This window comes from Prionailurus viverrinus, chromosome D4 (assembly GCF_022837055.1).
Source record: "Prionailurus viverrinus isolate Anna chromosome D4, UM_Priviv_1.0, whole genome shotgun sequence".
Classification (NCBI taxonomy): domain Eukaryota; kingdom Metazoa; phylum Chordata; class Mammalia; order Carnivora; family Felidae; genus Prionailurus; species Prionailurus viverrinus.
This window is the reverse complement of record NC_062573.1, coordinates 76,183,458-76,206,789: the sequence shown is the minus strand read 5'-3', so window position 1 is coordinate 76,206,789 and position 23,332 is coordinate 76,183,458. Positions and strand designations below refer to the sequence as shown.

Below are 23,332 nucleotides of genomic sequence, written 5' to 3'. Positions count from 1 at the left end.
ACCTGAGCCACCCAGGTGCCCCACAAGGGTAATTATTTTTAAACTCCTAGATCATCTTAGCATGTCAACAGCAAGAATGTTCAGTTTCATTTCATGTAATGATTTGAGTCCTTTTTCCACTGCCACCAACATGAAAGGAATGTTCACATGCATGATACCACAGGCACCTCCTGTGTGTATGTCATTTCCAGACTGCCAGCTATCACTGTAGCCCTTTTTCTTCTAATCAAGAAAGCCTAATACAGGTGAATAAGATTATGCTTTTCACACTTCAGAACTTTATATCAGGTTCTGGAATGGGGAAGTAGGACAAGACAATCAGTGCCTCTCTGAAGTTATTTTTCATTAAAACATTTGTTATATTTGTTCAGTAACTGAATTTTATTTTTTAAAAATATTTATTGATTTGCGAGAGATAGAGTGTGAGTGGGGGAAGTGCAGAGAGAGAGGGAGACAAAGGATCTGAAGCAGGCTCCAGGCTCTGCGCTGACAGCAAAAAGCCTGACGTGGCTGAACTGTGAGATTATGAACTGAACTGTGAGATTATGACCTGAGCTGAAGTTGGACGCTTAACCGACTGAGCCACCCAGGTGCCCCTTAGTAACTGAATTTTAATTTGCTCCCAGATTTACCATAGAAATCAAGGAAACCTTAGAAGCTAAAATTGAAAGCCCCATGGATTGTACTTTTTGATACTGTTCGAATTTTTGTGCCATATGCACATCTAACCTTTCAAAAGTTGAAGAAGAATTTAGGTAAGCACATTCTGCCTAGTGGATATGGGAGAGTTTTTTTTAAGTCTGTCACAACAGCAGTAGTGCTTCTGAACATTTTTCTTATCCCCCCCCCTTTTTTATGTTTATTTATTTTGAGAGAGAGAGAGAGAGCGCGCTCAAGTGGGGGAAGGGCAGAGAGAGACAATCCCAAGCTGGCCCCGCACTGTCACTGTAGAGCCCAATGCAGGGCTCGATCTCATGAACCATGAGATTGTGTCCCAAGCTAAAATCAAGTGTAGGATACTTAACCGACTGAGCCACCCAGGCACCCCATTTTTTTTTCCATTTCAACTATTTTTTTAATGTTTTTTATTTATTTTTGAGAGAGAAAGAGAGAGAGCGTGTGCGCATGAGCGGGGGAGGGACAGAGAGAGATGGAGACACAGAATCAGAAGCAGTCTCTGAGCTGTTAGCACAGAGCCCAACCTGTGCTTGAACTCAGAAAACCAAAAGATCATGAACTGAGCTAAAGTTGGACATTTAACCAACTAAGCCACCCAGGTGCCCCATTTTTCAATTATTTTTATGCAATCATCACCACCATCCATCTCCAGGACTTTTGAATCTTCCCTAGCTGAAGCTTTGTACCCATTATACATCAACACCCTGTTACCCCTCCTCCTCTCCCTGGTAATCACCATACTACTTTCTGTCTTCATGAATTTAACTACTTAGGAACCCCATATAAATGGAATCATACAGTATTTGTCCTTTTGTGACTGGCTTATTTCACTTAGGAAAATGTCCTCAAGGTTCATCCATGTTGTAGCATGTGGCAGAACTTAAACATTAGGCCATCATATACAACCATAAAAACTAGAGAGTTGCTTCTGTTTTTCCTTTTGTACTAAAAATGGGATTGGAAAATGGGACCAGCAAAAATCCAGCAAGCCACCCAGCAGTCATTCATTCTTTCTTTTTTTGTTCTTTTTTCTCCCCCTTAATTCCCACAGATTGAAATTGCTCAGAAGCATCCTGATATCTATGCAGTTCCAATTAAAACACACAAGCCAGACCCTGGCCTGTCCCAGAATACAAGGTAAGGGCTGCTCAGCAGTATAGGTTTAAAAAGGGGGCTTGTCTAGGACTTGGACTCCTAAGAAAGAATTCTTCCCCACATTTCAATGTAACAAGGAGATTTTTTTTTTTCCTGGTGAACTATTTACCTTACTTACTCAGTCAAGTTTAATTGTAAACATTATACAATCAAAATTTCATAGAAATTTTGCTTGTGTACTAACACCGACAAAATGTAATCACTGACACTTCAAAGTAGTCCCCTTTGACACACTGCAGGTTAATTGTATTAGGATAACACATGAGCAAAATTCCTGGGGCTTAAACACTAATTGTTTTGTCACTAATATATTTTGGCTCTTAATCAAGCTCCTTAACTCCTTTGTATCACATAGCAAAGTCAGGCCACTTATACTGAACTGTGGTCTGAAGGGAAGGTGACAATCAGTTGACCAGTGTTGGTAAGATGCTTTCTATTTAAAATGCTACATAAGCATTAGGAATTATGACAGTGTCTTCCTGTAGAGGCTTTATACTGGATCATTTCCTGCTTCCGAGAATAGAAAAAAAAAGTCGCATTTTCTCGTGGCCATTCTGACTGGAAACTAGAGTCTGGTTTTACAGCAATAGAAAACTAGAGGCAAATTTCTTCTTTAACACTTGAACAGTGGTACAGCCAACCAGGTGGCCCCTGGCAACAAAAGGGGTTTGGTAGGGTACTTTGGCTTCCTCACTCACTGCCCAATAAGCCTTAACTACTCCCCCACCATTAACCTGAAGTGGGGCCCAAAGTAACCCTGGTTAAACAGCACAGTGCGGCATTCGACTCCAAGTTTGTGATCTGTCTTGGATTCATGGCCGCACTTCAACGGGCAGAGGCCCTGGCTGAGCTTTGTGACGCATTTAACACTCTCACTTTGTTAGTTCTAGGCCACCTGAACCCCAGAAAGGTCCTTCCAGACTCTACCAGGACCCCAGGGGAAGTTATGGCAGTGACGTTGAGGAAGAAGAATATCGCCAGCAGCTGTCAGAACACTCAAAGCGCGGTTATTACGGCCAGCCTTCCCGGTATCGGGACACAGAATTATAGATGCCTGCGAATTGACTCTTTTGTCTCCCCGCTGCTCCACCTCAGAGCAGTGCTCCCCCTGAGTCATGGGATGGTTCTTTCCAGGCAAAGTGCACTGTGGAGATAGATGTGGGACCTGAGGTCCCATTTCCTCCTCATGGGGAGTACAGGGGACAGACAGTGCAAATTAAGAACTGAGGGCTCTGTTTGTGGAACTGGGTCTGGGGAGTTTATGGCTTTTTGCTCAGAATTAAGAGAAACATAACAGTCTGATACTGTTAACTGCTTCAGTGGACCAAAATCTGTATCAATTCTGTTTGCGTATTTTTAACGTGTATATTAAGAAGTGATAACTATTTTCCCTCATTAATAGCTGCCTTCAAGGACTGTTTCAATGAGAGATGGAATGTGAAAAAGGAATTAAAATATTTCTGGACTCAAACTCAAAGAAATATTTTATTACATCTCTAAGTGCCTTTGATGAGAAGTGTCTTAAATTTTCTTCCTTTGGAGCGTTATGCAAAGCCATAATGGACTAAAACACTGACTACAGTTTCATACCAGCTTAATAGCTATGGTTTTCTCTGCACTGTGTCATCTTTTCAAGGCATTTGTCTTTGTAATATTTTCCATAAATTCTGACTGTATATATAGTAGCTATACCTGGTGGTTTGGCTACCAGTGCTAAATAGTTTGAAGACCAAGATACTGGTATAGAAATTTTTTGTTTGTTTAAAACCATGTGCTCCACGAAAGCAGGTAATTGGAAAAACCACATTTCCAAAAATGTGTGTATTGACAACAGTTTTATAATTTAATAAAAAGGAGGCTATTGCAACCAATAATTTGCTTTGTGGTAGATTTCTACACTAGTTCTTGTTTCTAAAGGCAACTTTTATTTCAATTAGTGATCATGAAATGAGATCACATTCGCTGCTAAACATGAAAATAAAGATCCATATGAAAAAGAAAATGAAAACTACCCAAAATCTCATCCTTCAGATAATTTTGGTGCATTTCCTTCAAGTACATGTCTTGCAGATGTCTGTGTGTGTGATGGCTATAGTATGTATAAATATACTGTATTTGCAGTTCTGTTTTTTACTTTTTCTGTATAACATTCTATCACAAACCTTTCTCTCAGGGAGTTAAAACTCAGGTATACATCATTGCTAGTAACTGCAGAACAGCATAACCTGTGACTTCATAACTAGACAATTCTGCTATCTGGTAGTTTGTTTCCAGTTTTTGGCCTCTTTTATATGAAATGTACCTCTGTGTGTAATCCATTTCTTTATATCAATGATCCGCATTTTCATCCTTTTCTGCCGGTAGTTTCTCAGAAGTGGAATTACTGAGCAAAAGCATAAGGACCATTTTTAAGGCCCTTAATACTTGTTGCCAAATTGCTTCCTAGGAGAGTTGCATCAATTTATACTCCCACATTCACTCTTTAAAGGCTGAATTATGTTTAGAATTTAAACAAGACAGCCTAGGAATTGGGGCTTGTATGAATCCAAAAGTACACTGAAGTCAGGAAAAGCGAAGAGTCCTGATTCCATTAGAGTCTTTTACAATATGAATTGCCATAAAGATGTTTAGCTTTGAGTTAGAAATTCAGCTTACTCAAAAAAGGAGTTGTATTAGAAATACGTCATGGTTATGTCTCTATCAGTCTGGGTGCTGTAATTCATAAACTATTTAGTGCAGTTCCTTGAATTTTTTAGCAATCCTGAAGACAGTGACTCAAATCTCTGTATTTTGTCAATAAAGTCACCTTTTGCGGACAGAAAAAGATACACTGGTTATATGATGATTTAGTTTGCTTGTGTCCTTTTATCTACCCGAACAAGCTTTTTTTACAAAGCCAGGGAGGGGAGAGGAGGCATTTCAGCAGGAGCTGGGCTGCCATCTGGCTTTAGCACTTTTTTTTGTGGTACAATTACTGATGCAGACAAGCAGGACCTCTGTTCCCCATAATGTCCCATAGTATGCCCCATGGACCACAGAGCCTGCCCCACCCCTTTTGCATTTTCATTAACACTCTTTGTTCTGGGAAGGATTTAAGGCTGCCTACAACACATGTGGATTATGATTTAGAAAAGAAATGGGTGCTAGGCAAATGAGGAAAGAAGAGAGGAGAATATCAGAATAGAAAAGACAAAGCCATTAGTGAGAGTAGTGTTCACTATACACACTGGGCTCCTCTGCTTTCCAGAGGCCAGTGTGGGGCACGAGACGACTGGTACCTGACTTGACTCAAAGTGTCCATAAGGAGGTGGAGAAACTTCTAGAAGTCAACCCCCTACTCCCATTCTTTTTATTCTGTGTTGTTTTACCTTGTGTCCCACAGCCATGGCCACTTGCTTGCAAGGATGACTTTGGAGTTCTGTACCCACCCCCCCACTTTTTAAAAGATTCTTTTTTTTTTTTTAACGTTTATTTATTTTTGAGACAGAGGGAGACAGAGCATGAACGGGGGAGGGTCAGAGAGAGGGAGACACAGAATCTGAAACAGGCTCCAGGCTCTGAGCCATCAGCCCAGAGCCCGAAGGGGGGCTCGAACTCACAGACCGCGAGATCGTGACCTGAGCCGAAGTCGGACGCTTAACCGACTGAGCCACCCAGACGCCCCTAAAAAATTCTGTTTTTAAGAAACTTCTCCACCCAACGTGGGGCCGGAACTCACAACCCCGGGATCAAGACTCGCACGCCCCATCCACAGCCCCGGAGGTCTGTTTCTTACCGTGTTCTTTCATGTAAGCCAGCAGCACAATTCCAAGGGCCGTTCAGTAAACATTCTGGAGAAGGGCGCCCGAAAACTGCAGTATCGAAACCCTACCCCGGAGCGTGAACTAATCCAGACATCCATTCTAGAGGATCTAGGGCCAACGCCTCCCAACTAGCCATACGACAGGCATAAAGCCCCCTCCCCCATACATCGCCTTCTGGAAAATCCATTTTACTCAAAGACTGGGGGGAGCGGGGTGTTCGAACACAGGGGTAGATTCACGCAGCAGAACGCAAACGTCACGCGAAGGCGTAGAAGAAAACCTGGCACTTACCCCAACCACAGCATCCTCAGCACGTGCCCGGCCTCCGGCCTCGACACCTCACCCAAGACCTCCGGCGTCCTCGGCGTGGTCCTGCCCCACAAGCAGCGGGCTCAGTCTCTGCCAGCCAGAAAAGGGCTTCGTAACTCCGCATCCGCCCCCGCGCTTCCTGGTGCTGTCAACCACGACTTGGCTTCACGGGCGGCAGAAATGGCGGGAAAGGAGGCTGAAGAGAGGTCTTAATTCGGGTAGCCGCTTCGGCACCAGGGGAGGACACAAAGTGCCCGCGGAGTCCGAGGTAATTCCGTGATGGGAGACCCGCGCTTAATCCCGCCAAGAAACGCTGAAGAATGGCGTAAAACACGTGACTCAGAGTTTTCCCACTCCAGGCGGGAGGGAGCCGGGCTACTTGCTCACCAGCGGGTCTCGGATTCTTCAGGGCTGCTCCCCATGCGCCCATGCGCCCGCCCATATGCGCATGCGTGAGTGCGTGTGCGTGTGCGTGTGCGTGCGTCTGCTCTGCGCAGCCTCACTCCTCACCCTCAAGCAAAGGCTTGAGGAGACGCTGCCGAAGAGGGTGAAGCGCCCAGTGGAGCGAGGCACGAGGGCGGAAGAAACCTGACCGCGTGTTTCAGGATGGTGAGTGGGCCGTGAATCTCCTGAGCCTTCCAAGATGGGAGATGTTTTCTGTATGATGTTTTAGGATGGGCTGGGGGAGACAGTAGAAGAATGAGAGCATCATCTGTAGGGGGAGTGGGGAGGGGAGAGCCTACGTACCTGTATTAGGGTTCCCTAGAGACCCTAGAGAAAGAGGACCAACAGGATGTGTGTGTATATCGGGATTTATTTTAAGGAATTGGCTTATAAAATTAGTACCTCCACAATCTTCGCAGCGTGTGTAGAGGCAGGTGGTGATCTCCTGCGGAGGCAGCTCTTAGAGGTGATAAGCTTAGGTTCTGGAATCAAAGCAATCTTCCATCAGTCACCAGTTTTGTTCAGTTATTAGCATATAACCTTGAGCAGTTTACCCAACTGGTTAAGCCTCATTCTTTTCATGTATGAAATAAGGATAGAAAACGGTAACACCATGTCACAGTTTTTTTACTGTGGCTCTTAAATGGGATGGTGTGCATAAAATGTTTGCAGTAGTTGGCACAAAGTAAGTGCTCAATAAAAGTAGCTAGTAGTATTGTGGTCATTTGGTTTCACCATACCAGTTTAGAAACATGAGTGGTGTTTTTGATTTTCTTGCTCTTCCTCCAAATGATGACCTACTTTGTTCTACTTAGCTATTTTTTAATTTGTCCCTCTGTTGTCCCTTTTCCCACAGCCACTACCCTAGTTCAGATGGTTGTAAACTCTCTAATCCTCCATCTAGCTAAACAGGCAGAATCATCTTTCTAACATAGATCTGAGAATGTCACCTGCTACTTAAAACACGCGATGACTTCCCCTTGCCTACAGCAAAGTTTAATTCTTTTAATAATAAATTCTTTTAATCTATTGAGCTATAATTGACATATCACGTGTAAGTTTAAGGTATGCAACGTGTTGATTTGATACATTTATGTGTTGCATTGTGATTACCACCTGGGTGTTAGCTAACACCTCTACCATGTTACATAATTTCTTTTCTTGTGGTGAGAACAAGTAAGAGCTAGTCCCTTGGCAACAAATATCATAGCATTCAAGCTTTTCTACTATCTGTACCTATGGTAGACTGCATCATTCGTTCTGATTCTTCATGCCCTTCCTCAGTTTACAGTTCCTTCCACTGAAGGCTTGGAATATATTTTCCCACCTCTTGGCTTTGGATTGACCATGTGTCTTTCTCCCTTGCACCTCTGAGAGGAAGCTCCTCAGGCTAGCTACTGTTCTCTCTCAGGAGGGTGAGAGAGAGCTGTGGAGCAGAGACATTGTACCTGAGCCCAGCCTATATCGGCAGACATATGAGAAATAATAAACAGGTGTTGTTGTTTTTTAATATTTTAAAAAAATATTTATTTTTGAGAGGGAGAGAGAGAGGGAGACACAGAGTTGGAAGCAGGCTCCAGGCTCCGAGCTCTCAGCACAGAGCCCAACGTAGGGCTCAAACTCAATGAACCTGGAGATCATGACCTGAGCCAAAGTCTGACGCTTAACCGACTGAGCCACCCAGGCACCCGGAAACGGGTGTTGTTTTAAACCATTGAATTTTGGAGTACTTTGTTATGCAAATATTTTTTCAGGTAACTTTGTCCTCCAAAGCCCATATATGTTCCAGTTTCAAAGAAGGGCTTGTTCCTGACTGTGATACTGTGATCTGTAAGAAATATATATTTGGTCGTTTAGATAACCAGAATATATTTCTAATGTTTATCTTTGCCCACAGTTCCTGGCTCACAGCTCCCCAAACCCTTGGAATTTCCGAAGTGTTAAGAGTGATAAAGGCATTTTTTGTTGTATTAACGAAGGTGACTTTTGGTCTCCACCCATGGATGGGGGGCAGGTTGCCAGGAAAACCAACCATGTGATTACAGGGTTGGAACCATCAGTGTCCACCCCCTCACCCCTGAAGTTGAACCAGCCAGTGGGCAATGACTTAGTCAATCATGACTATGCACTGAAACCTCCATAAAAACCCAAGAGGACTGGGTTCAAAGAGCTTCCCAATTGGTGAACACACGGAGATGCAGGGAGAGTGGCACCCAGGAGAGGGCATGGAAGCTCCACAAACTTACCGCATCCCTGCCCTACGTATCGGACTGTTGATTTGCATCCTTGATCATATCCTTTAAGAAGCTGGTAACATCAGTAAGTGTTACTCTGAGTTCTGTGATGAGGAAGTGGTTGGAACCTCTAATCTGTAGCCAGTCAGAAACACAGGCAACAACCTGGAGCTTGTGCCTGGCATCAGAATTGGGTGGAGGGCAGTCTTGTAGCACTGAGTCCTTAACCTGTGGAATCTGATGCTATCGCTGGGTAGGCAGCGTCAGAACTGAGTTGAATTCTCTGACACCCAAATGGTGTTTGCGAATTGCTTGGTGTTGTGTGGGGGGAACTTCTCCCCACCCCCACCCCACACCCATTGGAATTGGGTCAGAGGAGCCTAAAGGAGTTGATGTCAGTTGACCAATACGTTTCTTGAATTCTCTGTTGTTCCTTGAGCTAAGAATACCCTTCTCTTTTCTTTACCATCTTTCAAAATCATACTCATTCTTCTAGGTTCAGCTAATATGTCACATTCTCTGTCAGGCTTTCTCTGATGTCTCCAATCGAATTTAACACCAATTCCGTCAGTAATCTCCCATAGCCCTTTAACCGTCTTCTCTGATATTCTAAGTGTCAACGTACGTATACGCTTCCCACTCACCTCTAATCTTCAAAGGGAGTTTGTGTATGACCTACTCATCTTCGTATCCTCTTCAGTGCCCTGCGTATATTCTAGAAATGTTTGTCGGGGAGAAAAAAATGAATGAATGAGGGGGAGATAAATTGAAACGTAATGTCATTCTTCCACAAGAACATATCGATGACCTGATGGTTTGCTGATGTTAGGCCCAAACATTAGTAAAACAAGTCAAGAAAAACTGCTAAGGATTTAGTTTGGCTAGGAAAACACACACTGAAGTGTAATTTTTAAAAGGATGAAATTATGATTCTCTTACAAATATAAAATGAATACATGTTGAAGACTTGATTCAATCCGTTCCCTAATGAAGGTACCAGTAAGGTGTTCATGCTAGTTTAAAGAGCACTTGAGGAACTAGATAGGTATGAGCAATTAATTAAGGAATATTACAGTAAGAATTCTGAATTAAATACAAACCTGGTTAATAGCCTACAGAATAATAAATAACTTTTGTAGATATCTTTTCCACCAAGTAGAAATTATTGGCCCCTTTAGTAGACAGAAATTTACACATTAACATGTAATTTCTTTAAGTCTGGGAACTTTGATAAATAGTTTTAGTACTAATTAGTCACTATACCAATTATGCTTAATAGCCACACCAACTATTTTGTAGATCGTTAAAAAGGTTAATTCCCTGAATTTGGATTATAGCAGGAATTTGGGCAAGCTAAGTCAATTATAAATATTTATTGTGTCTGTGTGCAGATACATAGGCACTTATATACTGAATATGATCCGTTTTCTTTCAGAAAGTTTACTGTAAATTATTTGTGTAAGAATTTCCTGAATTGATAGATTTGTTCTTTGCAACAGCCCTCCATAGTGAGAATGGCTGGTATGGCTATGCCAATTTTATACGTAATCCATAACTTAATTATATAACTTGCATGGACTCCTTCAGCTATCAAATCACATACAGAGTTTGGATTCAAAACAAAGTTTTCTGTTTCTGAGTCCAGTCTTCCTGTTTGTCCATCTAAAGGCCCCTTCTATAGGATGTCTTGAAATAGTTTGTTGATCATGCTGTATGGTTTTCAATTTTACACTTAAAAAAAACAAAACAAAACAAAAAACACTTTCGATCTGGCCTGAAGATTGGCAGAATCCTCAGAACTCAGGTAGTTCACAAACTTGTTTGGCCTACACAGGGCAATAAAATTTTCTTAAATTTAAAAGTCAGCGGATTTTACACACAAGTCCAGATTGGGGGCTTTTCTTTACAAAATGGTACATCTGTAGATTTGGCAGTATTGGGTTCCCATCTCTGCATGACAGCTGCAGGCTGGAGCTGGGCGTCTGTTGTCCCGTACGGACTACACCCGCCCAGCCTCACTTACTAACATAGCCTTGGTCGTGGCTGAGTGCAGTTTGCCACCCTCGATCGCCTCTTCCCTGCCTCCTTTCCCCCTGCCTGCCCCCAAGCAGTGTGCAGCACCCATGCAGCTGCAAAGGAAGCCAGCGTTCTGAACAAAAAGAAGGAACTCTGCAGCTCCTTGGGATCATTTGCAACTCTCTTGACAAGATTGGGCCAGAAATTTCACCTGGCTCTAAAGGGAACTAATGAGTGTATCTATTCAAATCTTGTTCTCTGTGGCTACTACAGCTGGAGTGAGTTGGAACAAGAAAAAGCAATTTGGGGAAGGGTGGCAGATGTATTTGTATGGCTTAGAAAATTAGCTTGGAGTCCTGCCGAATAAGGACCCGATGGGATTTCTGAGGGATGGCTGTCTACCTTTGCTATCAAGGTGACTGCAGAGGTCATATTTGTGGACCTGGTTGGGGGAAATGCAATCTGAAAAATTCTCTACCGGAGTGGAATGTTATCGAGTGCATAACAGGAATAGTTTTAGGCCCAGCTGGTAGACTTGTCCCTCTGCCTGTATTCCTCTGCAGGCCTAGATTAATTAATATTTCATAAATTAGTCAGTACTTAGAGATATGCATGTGACAGAGGAAAAGGAAGCCAATTCTGCAGTCTTCTGCTTTTGGGCTAACTGGGCTGAAAGGGCGTCTCCTTGAAGGACAGTAGTGCTTGTTCTGTGGGATGGGAAGGGGAGGTGGCACCTTCTCCCTACCTGTCACTTTGTTATTTGCTGCACAGATGACTGAGCTAAGAGAGGAAAAGGGTCCTGGGAGAGGGACCCTGAGAGCCTGGGGGAGAGCCAGTTCAGATCCCTCAGTTCAGAGATCTGGCTCAGTTACTCACTGGTCCTGTGACTCAGGGTAAGTTAGTTGCCTGAGCCTCAGTCTCCTCATCTACAAAGTGGGATGGAACAGTGATTGTGAGAAATGAAGAATCTATGCAAGTGATTGGCCCACAGTAGGTACTGCAAAAATGTTAGCCAAACCTCCCACCAGTGTACGTTGGCTTCCTTTCCTCTTTGAAAAAGCTTAGGGAGGAGAGTTCCTCTGAAGGCAGTGAATTAACAAAGCACCGTGACTGAGAATGTTGGTCCCTGAGCACACTACTTGTGTGTGAATCCCTCTCTGAAAACTGCTTAATGCCCCTGGGCTAATTGTATAACCTCTGTGTTACAGCATCAGTTTCCTCATCTCTAAGTATAAAAATTGCACCTATCTCAGGGTGCCTGAGTGGCTCAGTTGTTAAACCTCTGACTTCGGCTCAGTTCATGATCTCAAGGTTCATGAGCTTGAGTCCCACATCAGGTGAGCTTGAGCCCCGCTTTGGTTGATCTCTAACCCCGTCCCCGTATCGGGTGAGCCCTGGTTCTCTCTCTCTCTCTCTCTCTCGGTCCCTCTGCCCCTCCTAGGATTCTCCCTTTGCCCCTTGCTCACTTGTGTCCTTTCTCTCTGTCTCAAAAAAAATTGCACCTATCTCGAAACGATGGTGGTGAAGATTACATACTATAATACAGGTAATTACTTAACTATGTGCCAACATAGTATGTGCTTAACAAATGTAAGCCTTAGAAGAACCAAGATGAATAAGTTCATCTTTATTTTTTATTTGAAATGATCTTCCTTTAAATTCACATGGAAAATTAAGAATACTTCCAATTCAAAGTTCTAAGCACAAAATCCAGGTATGTCATGTCCTGGATTTGCTTGTTTAATTGCAGATGAGTTCGACAGCCAGTGGTTGTAACTTTGTGGGCAGGGGCCCCAGCCCAGTGCTATCAGTGTGCACTGGCTCAGGAACCCCACATATTCCTTCCTTCCTTCCTTCCTTCCTTCCTTCCTTCCTTCCTTCCTCCTTCCTTCTTCCTTCCTTCCTTCCTTCCTCCCTCCCTCCCTCCCTCCCTCCCTCCCTTCCTTCTCTCTCTTCCTTCATTTCTTTCTTTCAGTTTATTTTTTGAGAGAGAGAGGAAAGTGCAGAGAGAGAGGAAGACGTAGAATCTGAAGCAGGCTCCAAGCTCTGAGCTGTCAGCACAGAGCCTGATGCAGGGCTCAAATTCACAAACCCTTAGATCATGACCTGAGCCAAAGTCGGATGCTCAACTGACTGAACCACCCAGGTGACCCTATTTCTTTAATGTGAAATTCATATAATATGAAATTATCCATTAATCATCTTAAAATGTACAATTCGGTGGCATTACTACATTCGCACTGTTGGGCCGACATCACCTCTATGTGGTTTCACGACATTTTCATCACCCCACAAGGAAACCCTGTTTCCATTAAGCAGTTACTCCCCATGCACCCCTCCCCTGGCCCCTGGCCACCACTGGTCTGCTTTCTCTATAGAGTTTGTCTAATCTGGATGTTTCCTATAAATGGAATCCTATAATATGTGACCTTTTGTGTTTGGCTTCTTTCACTTAGTCTAGTATTTTGGAGGCTCAAACACCATTTTAATTATCACTACCCTTTGAACTGCTGTGGCTAACGTTCCAGAGTTATTAGAATCCTTTTTGAGAGTGATGATAAGATAAAAACCAAAAACAGATAATGGTTAAAATGCCTTCTAGGACAAATAGAGCTTCCTTCTCTGCATGTTTGGGTGTCAGATGTTTTGGGGTGGGTGAGAGACAAAGCTGCAGGTCACTGCAGCCCCACAGTGATAGAAGAGTCAGGGCTGAATGTGCCTCCCTGGCTGGTGGGTCATCCCTCACCCGTACCTATTGCTGATGATGCTGGAGAGCAGACAGCCATGTTTAAGAACGAGAATGCTGAGAAGCACCCTCATGAACTGTGTCCAAACAGACTTCACATTCCCGGGCCTCAGGCAGGTGCCGAACATCGAGTTAATAGGCAGAGGGTCAACAGACAGTGCATCAACCCTGGAGAAGAGGAGAGAACCAGGAAGGGCAGCCCAAAGCCCTTGCCCATGGGAAAGTCTGTTTAAGAGTATCATAAGCAACCAGACAAACCAGTCATGGTTCCTTTTCTGTAACATGCATTTATTGAATGTCTGGTCGCCAGGGCCTCAAAAATGAACAAAATGAGGTAGGTTCCTAGGGATCTCTGTGTCATAAGAAACCCGTGACTAAACCTGTATAAAAGGCTTAGACCAGTATTTGATACATAGTACTCTGTAGGAGGTAACTTATTATTGTTATAATGCCTTGTGGGGTTGATATTTTCTGATTATTAGTTATAGTTAGTAGTAGCAGTAGTGGGTAGATGGATAAATAGGTAGGTAGAGCTACAGTCCTTTGGGAATTCTGTCAGTTACTGTACGGATCGAATCCAATTATACATTCTTGAAATGAGGAAATAACTACTGGTGAGTTCAGGGACCCACCAGGGCCACCATGAGATGGACCTGAATCCCATTGATTATCTAACCTCCATGAGTCCTCTCTGACCGGTGGGTAACAGTGGTATTTTGGGTCACAAGAAAGTAGAATCAATTCAAATCAGTAATTCAATTTTAACAGATGATCAGCAGTCCCCCAAAAGTCTGATTATTTCTTCATTTTCCAGTCCATAGTCATCTGATAAATAGTCTCAGGTCCCTTGGAGGAAGGAAGGCTGGGAGGCTTAACTTTCTGGTGGTGTAGCGAGTTCTTTCCTCAATGAGCCCAGCTCCCCCTTCCTTCAAGGGGTATGTGAACTGCTCACAACTAAAAACTGACTGAGGGGCTGTGCCTCTCCCATTAGGATGATTCATGTCTCTTTAGTAAACCTAAAGCTTTTGGCTTATACAAATCAAATAAAATTTCTTTTTTGTTTCTTTTTAAGTTTGTTTATTTTGAGAGAGAGTGAGCACATTCACACATGCAAAATCCAGTGGGGCTGGATCTCTCGCATCACGAGATCATGACCTGAGCTGAAATCAAGAGTCTGATGCTTAACTGACTGAGCCACCCAGGCGCCCCTGAATAAGATTTCTGAAGGTTAGCCATCTATATCACTTCTGGGGACACTAAGATCAACTAGCCCATGCCAAAGACTTCTGCAGGCCAGACTGGTGATTACTGATCCTCTCCGCTGCCCTTTACTGTAGCCACGCCTACCCTGTCTTTGATAATCAAGTGCAGCCACTTGGCCTCCACTACCCTGGGATGCCATCATTTCCCTCTCAGAGAAGCCCAAGGAAAGAACCAGAAATTGCAGCTGGACTTTCTAACTTCTGTGAATGTTTGCAGGTTGCAGGCTCCGATCTAGTTGCCTGCATACGGATATGATACAAATGTGTCGGTTAATCTAGTCTTTTAAAAAAAATTCCTTTATATCAGCAAGGAAAGCTGAAAGCCCAATAGAAAAATGGGCAAAGGATAAAATTTCTTTAAAAAGCAATGCACCTAACTAATGACTATATGGAAAAATATTTAGCTTCACTAATAATGACATGAACATAAGACAACAAAGAGATACTGGTTTTCATCTGTGGGGGGATGTGGAGCCTTAAGAGCCTTACGTTTTGTAGTTGGAGTAAAAACTGGTCCAGGTTTTCTGTAAGACAACATAGCAATATACATCAGAACCCTTGGGTTTGGGTCCACAGTTCCATTTCAATAATTTATATTAAGGAAATAAAGTATGAAGATGTCACAGAGCCGTTTTTATGTGTGAAGTCTTGGAAACAACCTAAATATCCAAAAACAGGAACTTGCTTTACATAAATTATGGTTTACACATGAAACATTCAGACATTCAGTCATTCATTAATAAGCACTTATCAAGCACCTGCTTTGTGAGAATTCTGTTGTAAAATCTGGGGATGCAGATCTCTCTTTTTTTCTTTATGGAGCTTTTAGGACTTGGTGACATAGAGTATATAGAAAAATACATTTTTACTTTTTATTTTTCTATGTTTTATTTAGTTTTGAGAGATAGAGACAGAGCACAAGTGGGGGAGGGGCAAAGAGAGACGGAGACACAGAATCCAAAGCAGGCTCCAGGCTCTGAGCTGTCAGCACAGAGCCTGACGCAGGGCTTGAACCCACGGACTGCGAGGTCATGACCCGAGCCTAAGTCAGATGCTTAACCGACTTAGTCACCCAAGCACCCCCCTTTTTAAAATTTATTTTTATTTTATTATTATTTTTTTTTTAGCTATGATGCAAATTAAAAGGGTCATGTGATAAAGAGTAGGGAGGAGGCTACTTTAGATTAAGTAAGTTAGGAAAAGCCTGACTGAGATGACATTTAAGTAGAGATGTAAATGGCAAGAAGGACACTAGAAATCATTGTTATGTAGGTCTGTATTTTTTGACATGAAAAGATATTACAAGCCCTAGTTTTTCATAAAACTGTATTGGGGGGGTTGTGGGGGGATGTAGTCCAGAAGGAAGCCTGAAGGAACTGATACTGATGAGAACACGTCCCCAGCTGCTGGTAACTGCAGAGATGGCTCAAAGCTGATTGAGCAATAAAGTAAGTGATTGATTCCTGTACCTGAAAAGGCAGGATTTTCAGGGGCTCAGTAATGTCCCAGAGGACCTGGTTGCTCTCTCTCTGTCTCTCTCTCATACATTCCATGGAGTTGTTTCTTCTCTCAAGATCCCAAGAGAGCTGCCAACAATTCCTGGGTTACATGTTTCCTCATTAAGGTCCAGTAGGACCTAGACAGCATCTTTGCTTCAACGTCCCAGAAAAAGATACGAACTTCACTCTGGTTGAACTGGCTTGGGTCACATGACCACTCTTGAATCAAATATCTCAGCCAGGGGGATGAGCTATAATGGTTAGCTGAAATATTAAAGACCCAGCCATGGTGCCGCAGTGTGTAAATCTCTAAATCATCAGGCTGAGAACTAGCAGGGAGCATATGTCTCAAAAGAAGTTTGGGGAAACTTTTCCTAGAGGAAGGAGAAAAATTTCTGGGTGGCAAATACCAGTTGCATACTGAAAAACACCAAAAAAATGAATGTATATCACTAAGCTTTAGATAATGAAATTACCAGTGGTTTTTTACTTTCTTTTTTATATTTTACATCTGAGTTTTTTACAGTGAGACTATATTAATTTTATAGTTACAAGACAACAAAATGATTTCTATTTTTTATAATTTTTTTGTTTATTTTGAGAGAGAGAGAGAATGAGTGTACATGTGCAGGGGAGGGGGAGGGACAGAGAGAGAAGACAGAGAGGGAGAGAGAGAGAGAATCCCAAGCAGGGTCTGCACTAGCAACACAGGGCCAGACGGGGGGCTCGAACTCACAAACCATGAGATCATGACCTGAGCTGAAATCAAGAATGGGACACGTAACCAACTGAGCCAACCTGGTGCCTCTCCATTTTTTTTTTTTTTAATCTGGCAAAATGAATACAAGGCAATAAATGGACAAAGACTCTTTTTCTGGCTTCTGTGTAAGAGCTCTTGCCTTTGAATTTGCTTCTCCTTCCCTAAAGCATTGTTTTTGCCACAAGCCGGCTATTCCAACCTTTTCCCTAGGTAAAAAGCAGGGTCCTGTTACAGGCAGGCTCTTGGACCCACAGAGTCTCCCTCCTACCCGCCCTGTTCCACTTAACAATTTAGCAAGGCCTGCTGGCTTGCATTGCCCAGCTTCGTATGTGCTATTCTGGGCCCCTGTAATTCTTCAGCCAGTTGAGAGTTCTCTTTGGTCACAGCTGAGATACTGCAGACTAAGAATAGGCGCCTGACTGATGAAGGAAGGTGACAGCAATGGGGCCGCGAGGAAATGTGCTCCCTGCCAGGGCTTCTTTAACAGTCCCAAAGCTCAGTTTTGTTCTTTGCTCCTGGGTGTGCCGCTGGTCTGTGGTTCTGTTTTCCATATGTTTCTTGTAATCTTGCCAGCTGCGTAATCACACAAGTAACTTGGGCTGGAGAGGCTTATTAAGGGTCCCAGAGAATGCTCCTTCTCAGCCGGGCTTCCTACTGGAAGTCCTGGATCCGCGTTTGCCACACAATTCTCTATTGTGCACTTGGGGACTTTTTCCTCAGAGGCTTTTGATTGGAGGCCAAAAGGATATTTTTGCATTTTCTGAGAACTGCTGGGAGAAACCAGTGAAATTCTTAGCCTTCTCAGCACAGTGCCTGCTCTTGTAAAGTGGCAAAGGGTTTTACCGTTACAGGGTGAGCTCCTGCCCTGCCCAGGTCGGTAGCCTCGGGGAGTTTACGTGTTTTAAGCCTGTAACCCATGTTTGGGGCCTCAGCTGGAGGTCGTCAGGGCTGGGGGCTGGACTCATCTGAGAGCTCATTCACACACATGTCTAGCAGGTGGATGCTGGCCGTCAGCAGGAGTTTCCACTTTTCCATGTGGTTTCTCTGCAAGTTGGGTTGGACTTCCTCAGAGCACGATGGCTGTGTTCCCCATGCAAGCGCTTCAAAAGAGGGAGCAGGGAAGAAATTCTATCTCCTCTGACCTCGCCTCACAAGTTATAAGTCATTATTTCTACCACATTCTATCCACGGAAGCAGTCATCAGTCCCACTCAGGTTCAGAGGGAGACTAACTAGAATCTGCTTTTTGATGAAGAGAGACAGGTTCTGGAAGAGGGTGAGACTGGAAATTTTACTGGGGTGACTTTGGGAAAATATAACCTGCCACATTTGCACACAGGTCACTAAGCAAGTTCACCGAGGTGCTTCCAAGACTCAATAATTATACTTTGAGATGGAGAAAGGTGATGATGTCGGGAAGGAGCATGGCTGGCTCCACTGTGATAAACTAGGATAGACGTTTGTTCCAGTTTCCCGGAACAATTGCTGAGAGAAAGTCCAAGAAAAAGGAAGGCCATAGGAAGGAGCCTAGTTCAAAAATGTTTACTGGTTGGCTGAAACACCCTGGCCTGCTATAGAGACCTTAAGTGCACTATTTACTTAAAAATTTTTTTTTAATTTATTTATGTATTTGAGACAGAGACAGTGTGAGTGAGGGGGCAGGTGGGGGGGGGGAGAGACAGAGAGAGAGAGAGAGAGAGAGAGAGAGAGAGAGAGAATCCCAAGCAGGCTCCACACTGTCAGCACAGAGCCCGACGTGGGGCTCGAACCTGCAAAACCGTGAGGTCATGACCAAAACCAAGAGCCAGATGGTCAGCCAGCTGAGCCATTCAGGTGCCGCAAGACCTTAAGTTTAAATAGTTGAATCCTCTGGACGCCTGGTTGGCTCATTTGGTTGAGCGTCCAACTTCAGCTCAGGTCATGATCTCGAGGTTCGTGAGTTTGAGCCTGCCTTGGATTCTGTGTCTCTGTCTCTCTCTGCCCCTCTCCACTCATGCTCTGTCTCTGTCTCTGTCTCTCTCTCCCTCAAAAATAAATAAAACATTTAAAAAAAAGTTGAATTTTCTTACAAACTTGAAGGACAGAGCTCTACGAAGGCAAAGACCAAGTCTGCCCCATTCTGACGTGTGTTCAACGTGCCTCACGTATACAGCTCCAGTGACACGTGTGGAAAGGGGACCATGGAGAGGGCTGGGCTATTGGCCAAGATCTGAGACTAAAGATGGGTCTCAAGCTTGACCAGTAGGTGACATTCTGTGTGTCCTAGGTGTGTGCTGTGCTGTCAGAGCACTGGCATCCAGAGGGAGCACAAGGGTTGCAAACCTCCAAGGCGCTCTGTGAACAGGAGCCTCGAGCCTTTACACACTTTCTGACCCATTTCTGTTTTCATGCCCATTTGCAAAGGTAGGGGCCCACAAGTTGCAGGCTGTGCCATTAGAAATTCAGTCTCCTGTCTGCAAGTGTGTTAATTCACATAGTCCGAGTGGATTTATTGAGTGGTTAGTAGGCACCAGATGTTGAAAACGGGTGAGATGGTGTCTTAGTGACTCCATAGCCTGAACCATGGTCTGGAGTGTGGCGGGGAAATGCTCACCCAAGGATGGAGGGACAAAAGGGTCCGGGAGACGTGGTCCGAAGAAGAGAGGAGAGGAGGCTGAGGCGGAAGCTTCTGCTCCCTTTTACTGAGACTTCTGGGCTGCGCCTCAGCCAAGAGTTCACACAGAAGTACCCCCTGGATTCCCCACACGGCGACTCTCAGGTAGCCTTCTGCTGGCACCAGCCCCAGCCTCATAGTAGAGGAGAGTGGATGGCCTGGGCCTGGGTACGTTATCGACTCTTCCTTCAACAAGCATAGCCTCCTCTCGATTCCTGATCAAGCCTTGGGTGCTGGATGTAGAAAATTGCATGGCCAGGGAACAGAGTCTCAGATTGTCAGGGCTGTTGGCGCGTTCTGCGGTTTTCCTCGGGCTTCTTCCAGGTGTTCTCGGTCAGGCCTCTTGCCTCCATCCATCATTCCAATGCCTTCCTCCTCACACCCCCTCTCTCATGCCCAGACCCAGGCTGAGATGTGCACCACACGCACATCTGCAGGCAATGAGGGAATCCTGGACTCTGGGAGTTCCGGAAGCCAAAACTAGAAAGGGGTAGGGAAGCTTCAGGTTTAGAGCATTCTAGGAAGTAGTGTGGAGACGACCAATGCTATACTTGTGGAAATTTCCTCTGTAAAACATTTGTCAAGTAAAAAGTTCTTTTCATCGCCTTCTCGTCAGCAGAAGAGCAACTTCTCCAGTGTTCTAGACTTCTCTGTGTCTCTATCTCTGGCTCTTTCTGTCTTCCCTCAGTTTTCCTTCTTAAACTAAAGGGCTCCTGGTAGCCCCCAGATTTCCACTTCCTCTTTCTTTTACATTAAAAATAATTTTTTTAACATTGTATTTTGTTAGAGACAGAGACAGAGTGTGAGCAGGGGAGGGGCAGAGAGAGAGGGAGACACAATCTGAAGCAGGTTCCAGGCTCTGAGCTGTCAGCACAGAGCCCCATGTGGGACTCGAACCCATGAACTGTGAGATCATGACCTGAGCTGAGGTTAGACGCTCAACTGACTGAGCCACCTAGGCCCCTCCACTTTCTCTTTCAATATAATCAGTCCTCCTCAGGAGCTCAACCACTTTGACTAGTGCTGTTCTTTTTTGCTTTAGGTATTATCTTAAATGTTGCCTCCTCCAGGAATCCTTCCTAGGGCTGGGTTAGGGGCCCTGCTGTGGGTTCCCACAGCAGTTTACCTTTCCCACTAGCAAATCATTTGTCACATTGTAAAAAAATGTTGATTATTGCCTTCTGAATGGTATTTCTCCTCCTCTAGGCTCTAAGCTCTTTGAAAGAAGGTGTGGTTTCTTTTTCTTCCATTTAAGCTCCTGTGGTGAGCATAAGGAGGGATTCAATAAATGTGTGTCGTAACAGGAAAATATACATTACTTCATTTTCTTCCTAGATTTTCCAGGGGCAAAAGAGAATGAGGAGAAAATGTGGAGAACTTGCATAAGGAATAGCACCCCCTGATATAGTTTCTTCCTAATACTTGCACCAATATTGGGACTATTGTGTTGTGGTGAGATGTAGTTAAATCCAAGCCATCTTCAAGGTTTGAGACATCAAGTTTCTGGGAACCGGGAGTGGGTCACCCTTAAATGGTAAATAGCCATTCTGTGTCCTTATGTTAGAGAATAGCCAGGTGCACAGCAAGAACAAAAACAAGAACAAAAGAGGACTGGTGTGGTATTGTGATTTATAATAAGAAATATGTATTTGGTCTTTATCCACTGTTCCTGGCACAGAGCTCCTAAAAGCCTTGGAATTTCCTAAGTAACAAGAGTGATCAATCGATAAAGGTCTTTTGTTAATAAATTGATCACCGATGGGCAATGATTCAATCAAACATGCCTACGTAAGGAATAAAACAGTGACAGCAACCCCCACCCCTCCGAAAATAAAACGAAAACGAAAACAAAAACAGGAAAGGAGGGTTGCAGAGACCTTGCGGGCTGGTGCACCCCTAGAGGTGCTGGGGCGGGGGGCATGCTCAGAGAGAGCCTGGCTGCTCCGTGCCTGTTCTCCCCGCTTTGCCTGGTGCATCTCTTCCATCCGACTGTTTCTGAATTATATCCTTTTATAATAAACCGTCATCTGGTGAGCAAAATGTTTCTCTGAGTTCTCTGAGCTACTCTAGCAGATTAATCCAACCCAACAGTGGAGGTCCATCTACAGCCAGTGGGTCAGAAGCACAGATGACACCTGGGCTTGAGACTGGCCCCTGAGGTGAGCAGGGAGGGGGCTGTCTCTCTGGAGGACTGAGCCTTTAACCTGTGGATGTGATGCCATCTCCAGGCAGACAGCATCAGAATTGAGTTAGATTGTGGGGCACTCAATTGGTGCCTGAGAATTGCCTGGTGGTGTGGGAACTCCTCCCACCCCCAAACATTAGAATTGGGTGTGGAATCTTAGTTGGTGATCAGAGGTGGGATCAGAGTTAGAATTTTTAGCTGCTGTTAAGTTGGTGAGAGAAAAGGCTCAGAGTTTCTGCCCTAGATGTTGAGCGCTGAGATTCCAAGAACTGCATTCTTAGAGAAATTGTTGTGTGCTGGATTTGCCATTTTTTTTTTAAAGAAGTGAGTTTTGATTGTTATCAAAGTAATACATGCATATAATTTTAAAAAATAAAATATTTTGTTAAAAACCTATAACAAGAGAAAATAGCCCCTGCCTCACCTGCCTCATTCCCCAGTTCTGCTCTCTGAGGCAATGGCTTTCAAACACGTTGAGCTATAGATAGTGTGGTTATGTTGTTATTTCTCAATTTATCTGTTTTTGACAGTATCTGTCTGATGACTTGTTATTGATATTGAGGGTGTGCCTCTCTTAACCACATCCCTACATACATGCCCTCCTGCCATCGTCTCAGTAGAGTTATTAGTAAAGATGAGGTTCAGTTGTATATAACAGAAAATTTGAAATAACTGGGACTTAAACAGAATTTTCTTCCCTCTAGAGTAACAGAAACTGGGAAGCAGCGCTTCTGGAGATGGTGTAGTGGTTTTACAGGCACCTGGAAGGAGGCGTCACCATCCTTCCTAGCGCTGGCTTCCATTTTCAAGGTCACCGTTGGAGATCCAGCTATTTATGTGCCCGAGTTCTCCAGGGAGGAAGATGGAAGAAGGGGCTGTCTCCATGGATGTGCATATTCTGGACATTTAGAATCATACAATATGTGGTCCTTTGTATCTGGCTGCTTTTACTTAGGATGATGTTTCCAAAGGTCATTCGTGTAGCATGTATCAGTAGTTCATTCCTTTCTGTTACTAAATAACATTCCATTGTACGGATACACTACATTTTATTTCTCTCTTAATCAGCTGATGGGCATTTGGACTGTTTTCACTCTTTGGCGATTATGAACAATGCTGCTATTAGCATTTGCATACAAGTTTTTGCGTGGACGTAGTTTTAATTTCTCTTGGGCATATACCTAGAGGTGGAATTGCTGGGTGCTGTGGTAACGCTATGTTACACATTTTGAAGGACTGTCGGATTTTTTGGAAAGCAGCTGCACCATTTTACACTCCATCAGCAGTGTGTGAGGGTTCCAGTTTCTCTGTATTCTTGCCAACACTTGTTTTTGTCTATCTTTAATTCTAGCCATCCTAGTGGATGTGATGTGGGATCTCATTGTAGTTTTGATTTGTGTTTCTCTAACGAGTAATGATACTGAGCGTTTTTATTTTTAATGTGTTTTTAATGTTTATTTTGTAATTATTATTCTATTTTAATTCCAGTATAGTTAACACACAGTGTTGTGTTAGTTTCAGGTGTACAATATAGTGATCCAACAGTTCTTTACATCACCAGTGGATATTGAGCATTTTTGTTTATTTGG

General features: G+C 43.8%; 1 protein-coding gene across 5 annotated transcripts in view; it reads left to right on the top strand.

Moving 5' to 3' along the window:
- TJP2 (tight junction protein 2) overlaps window positions 1-20,402 on the top strand; it is a 145,769-nt gene extending 125,367 nt beyond the window's left edge. For 4 of the 5 annotated variants that reach the window (XM_047830288.1, XM_047830285.1, XM_047830283.1 and 1 more), the window contains 2 exons: window positions 1,730-1,815; window positions 2,718-3,704. In XM_047830288.1, coding sequence (XP_047686244.1) covers window positions 1,730-1,815; window positions 2,718-2,883 — 252 coding nt within the window. In that variant the 3' untranslated portion in view covers window positions 2,884-3,704. Of the gene's footprint in view, window positions 1-1,729; window positions 1,816-2,717; window positions 3,705-20,391 lie in introns of those variants that run through there. The other variant, XM_047830284.1, reaches the window with a different exon arrangement.
- Window positions 20,403-23,332: the final 2,930 nt, after the last annotated feature.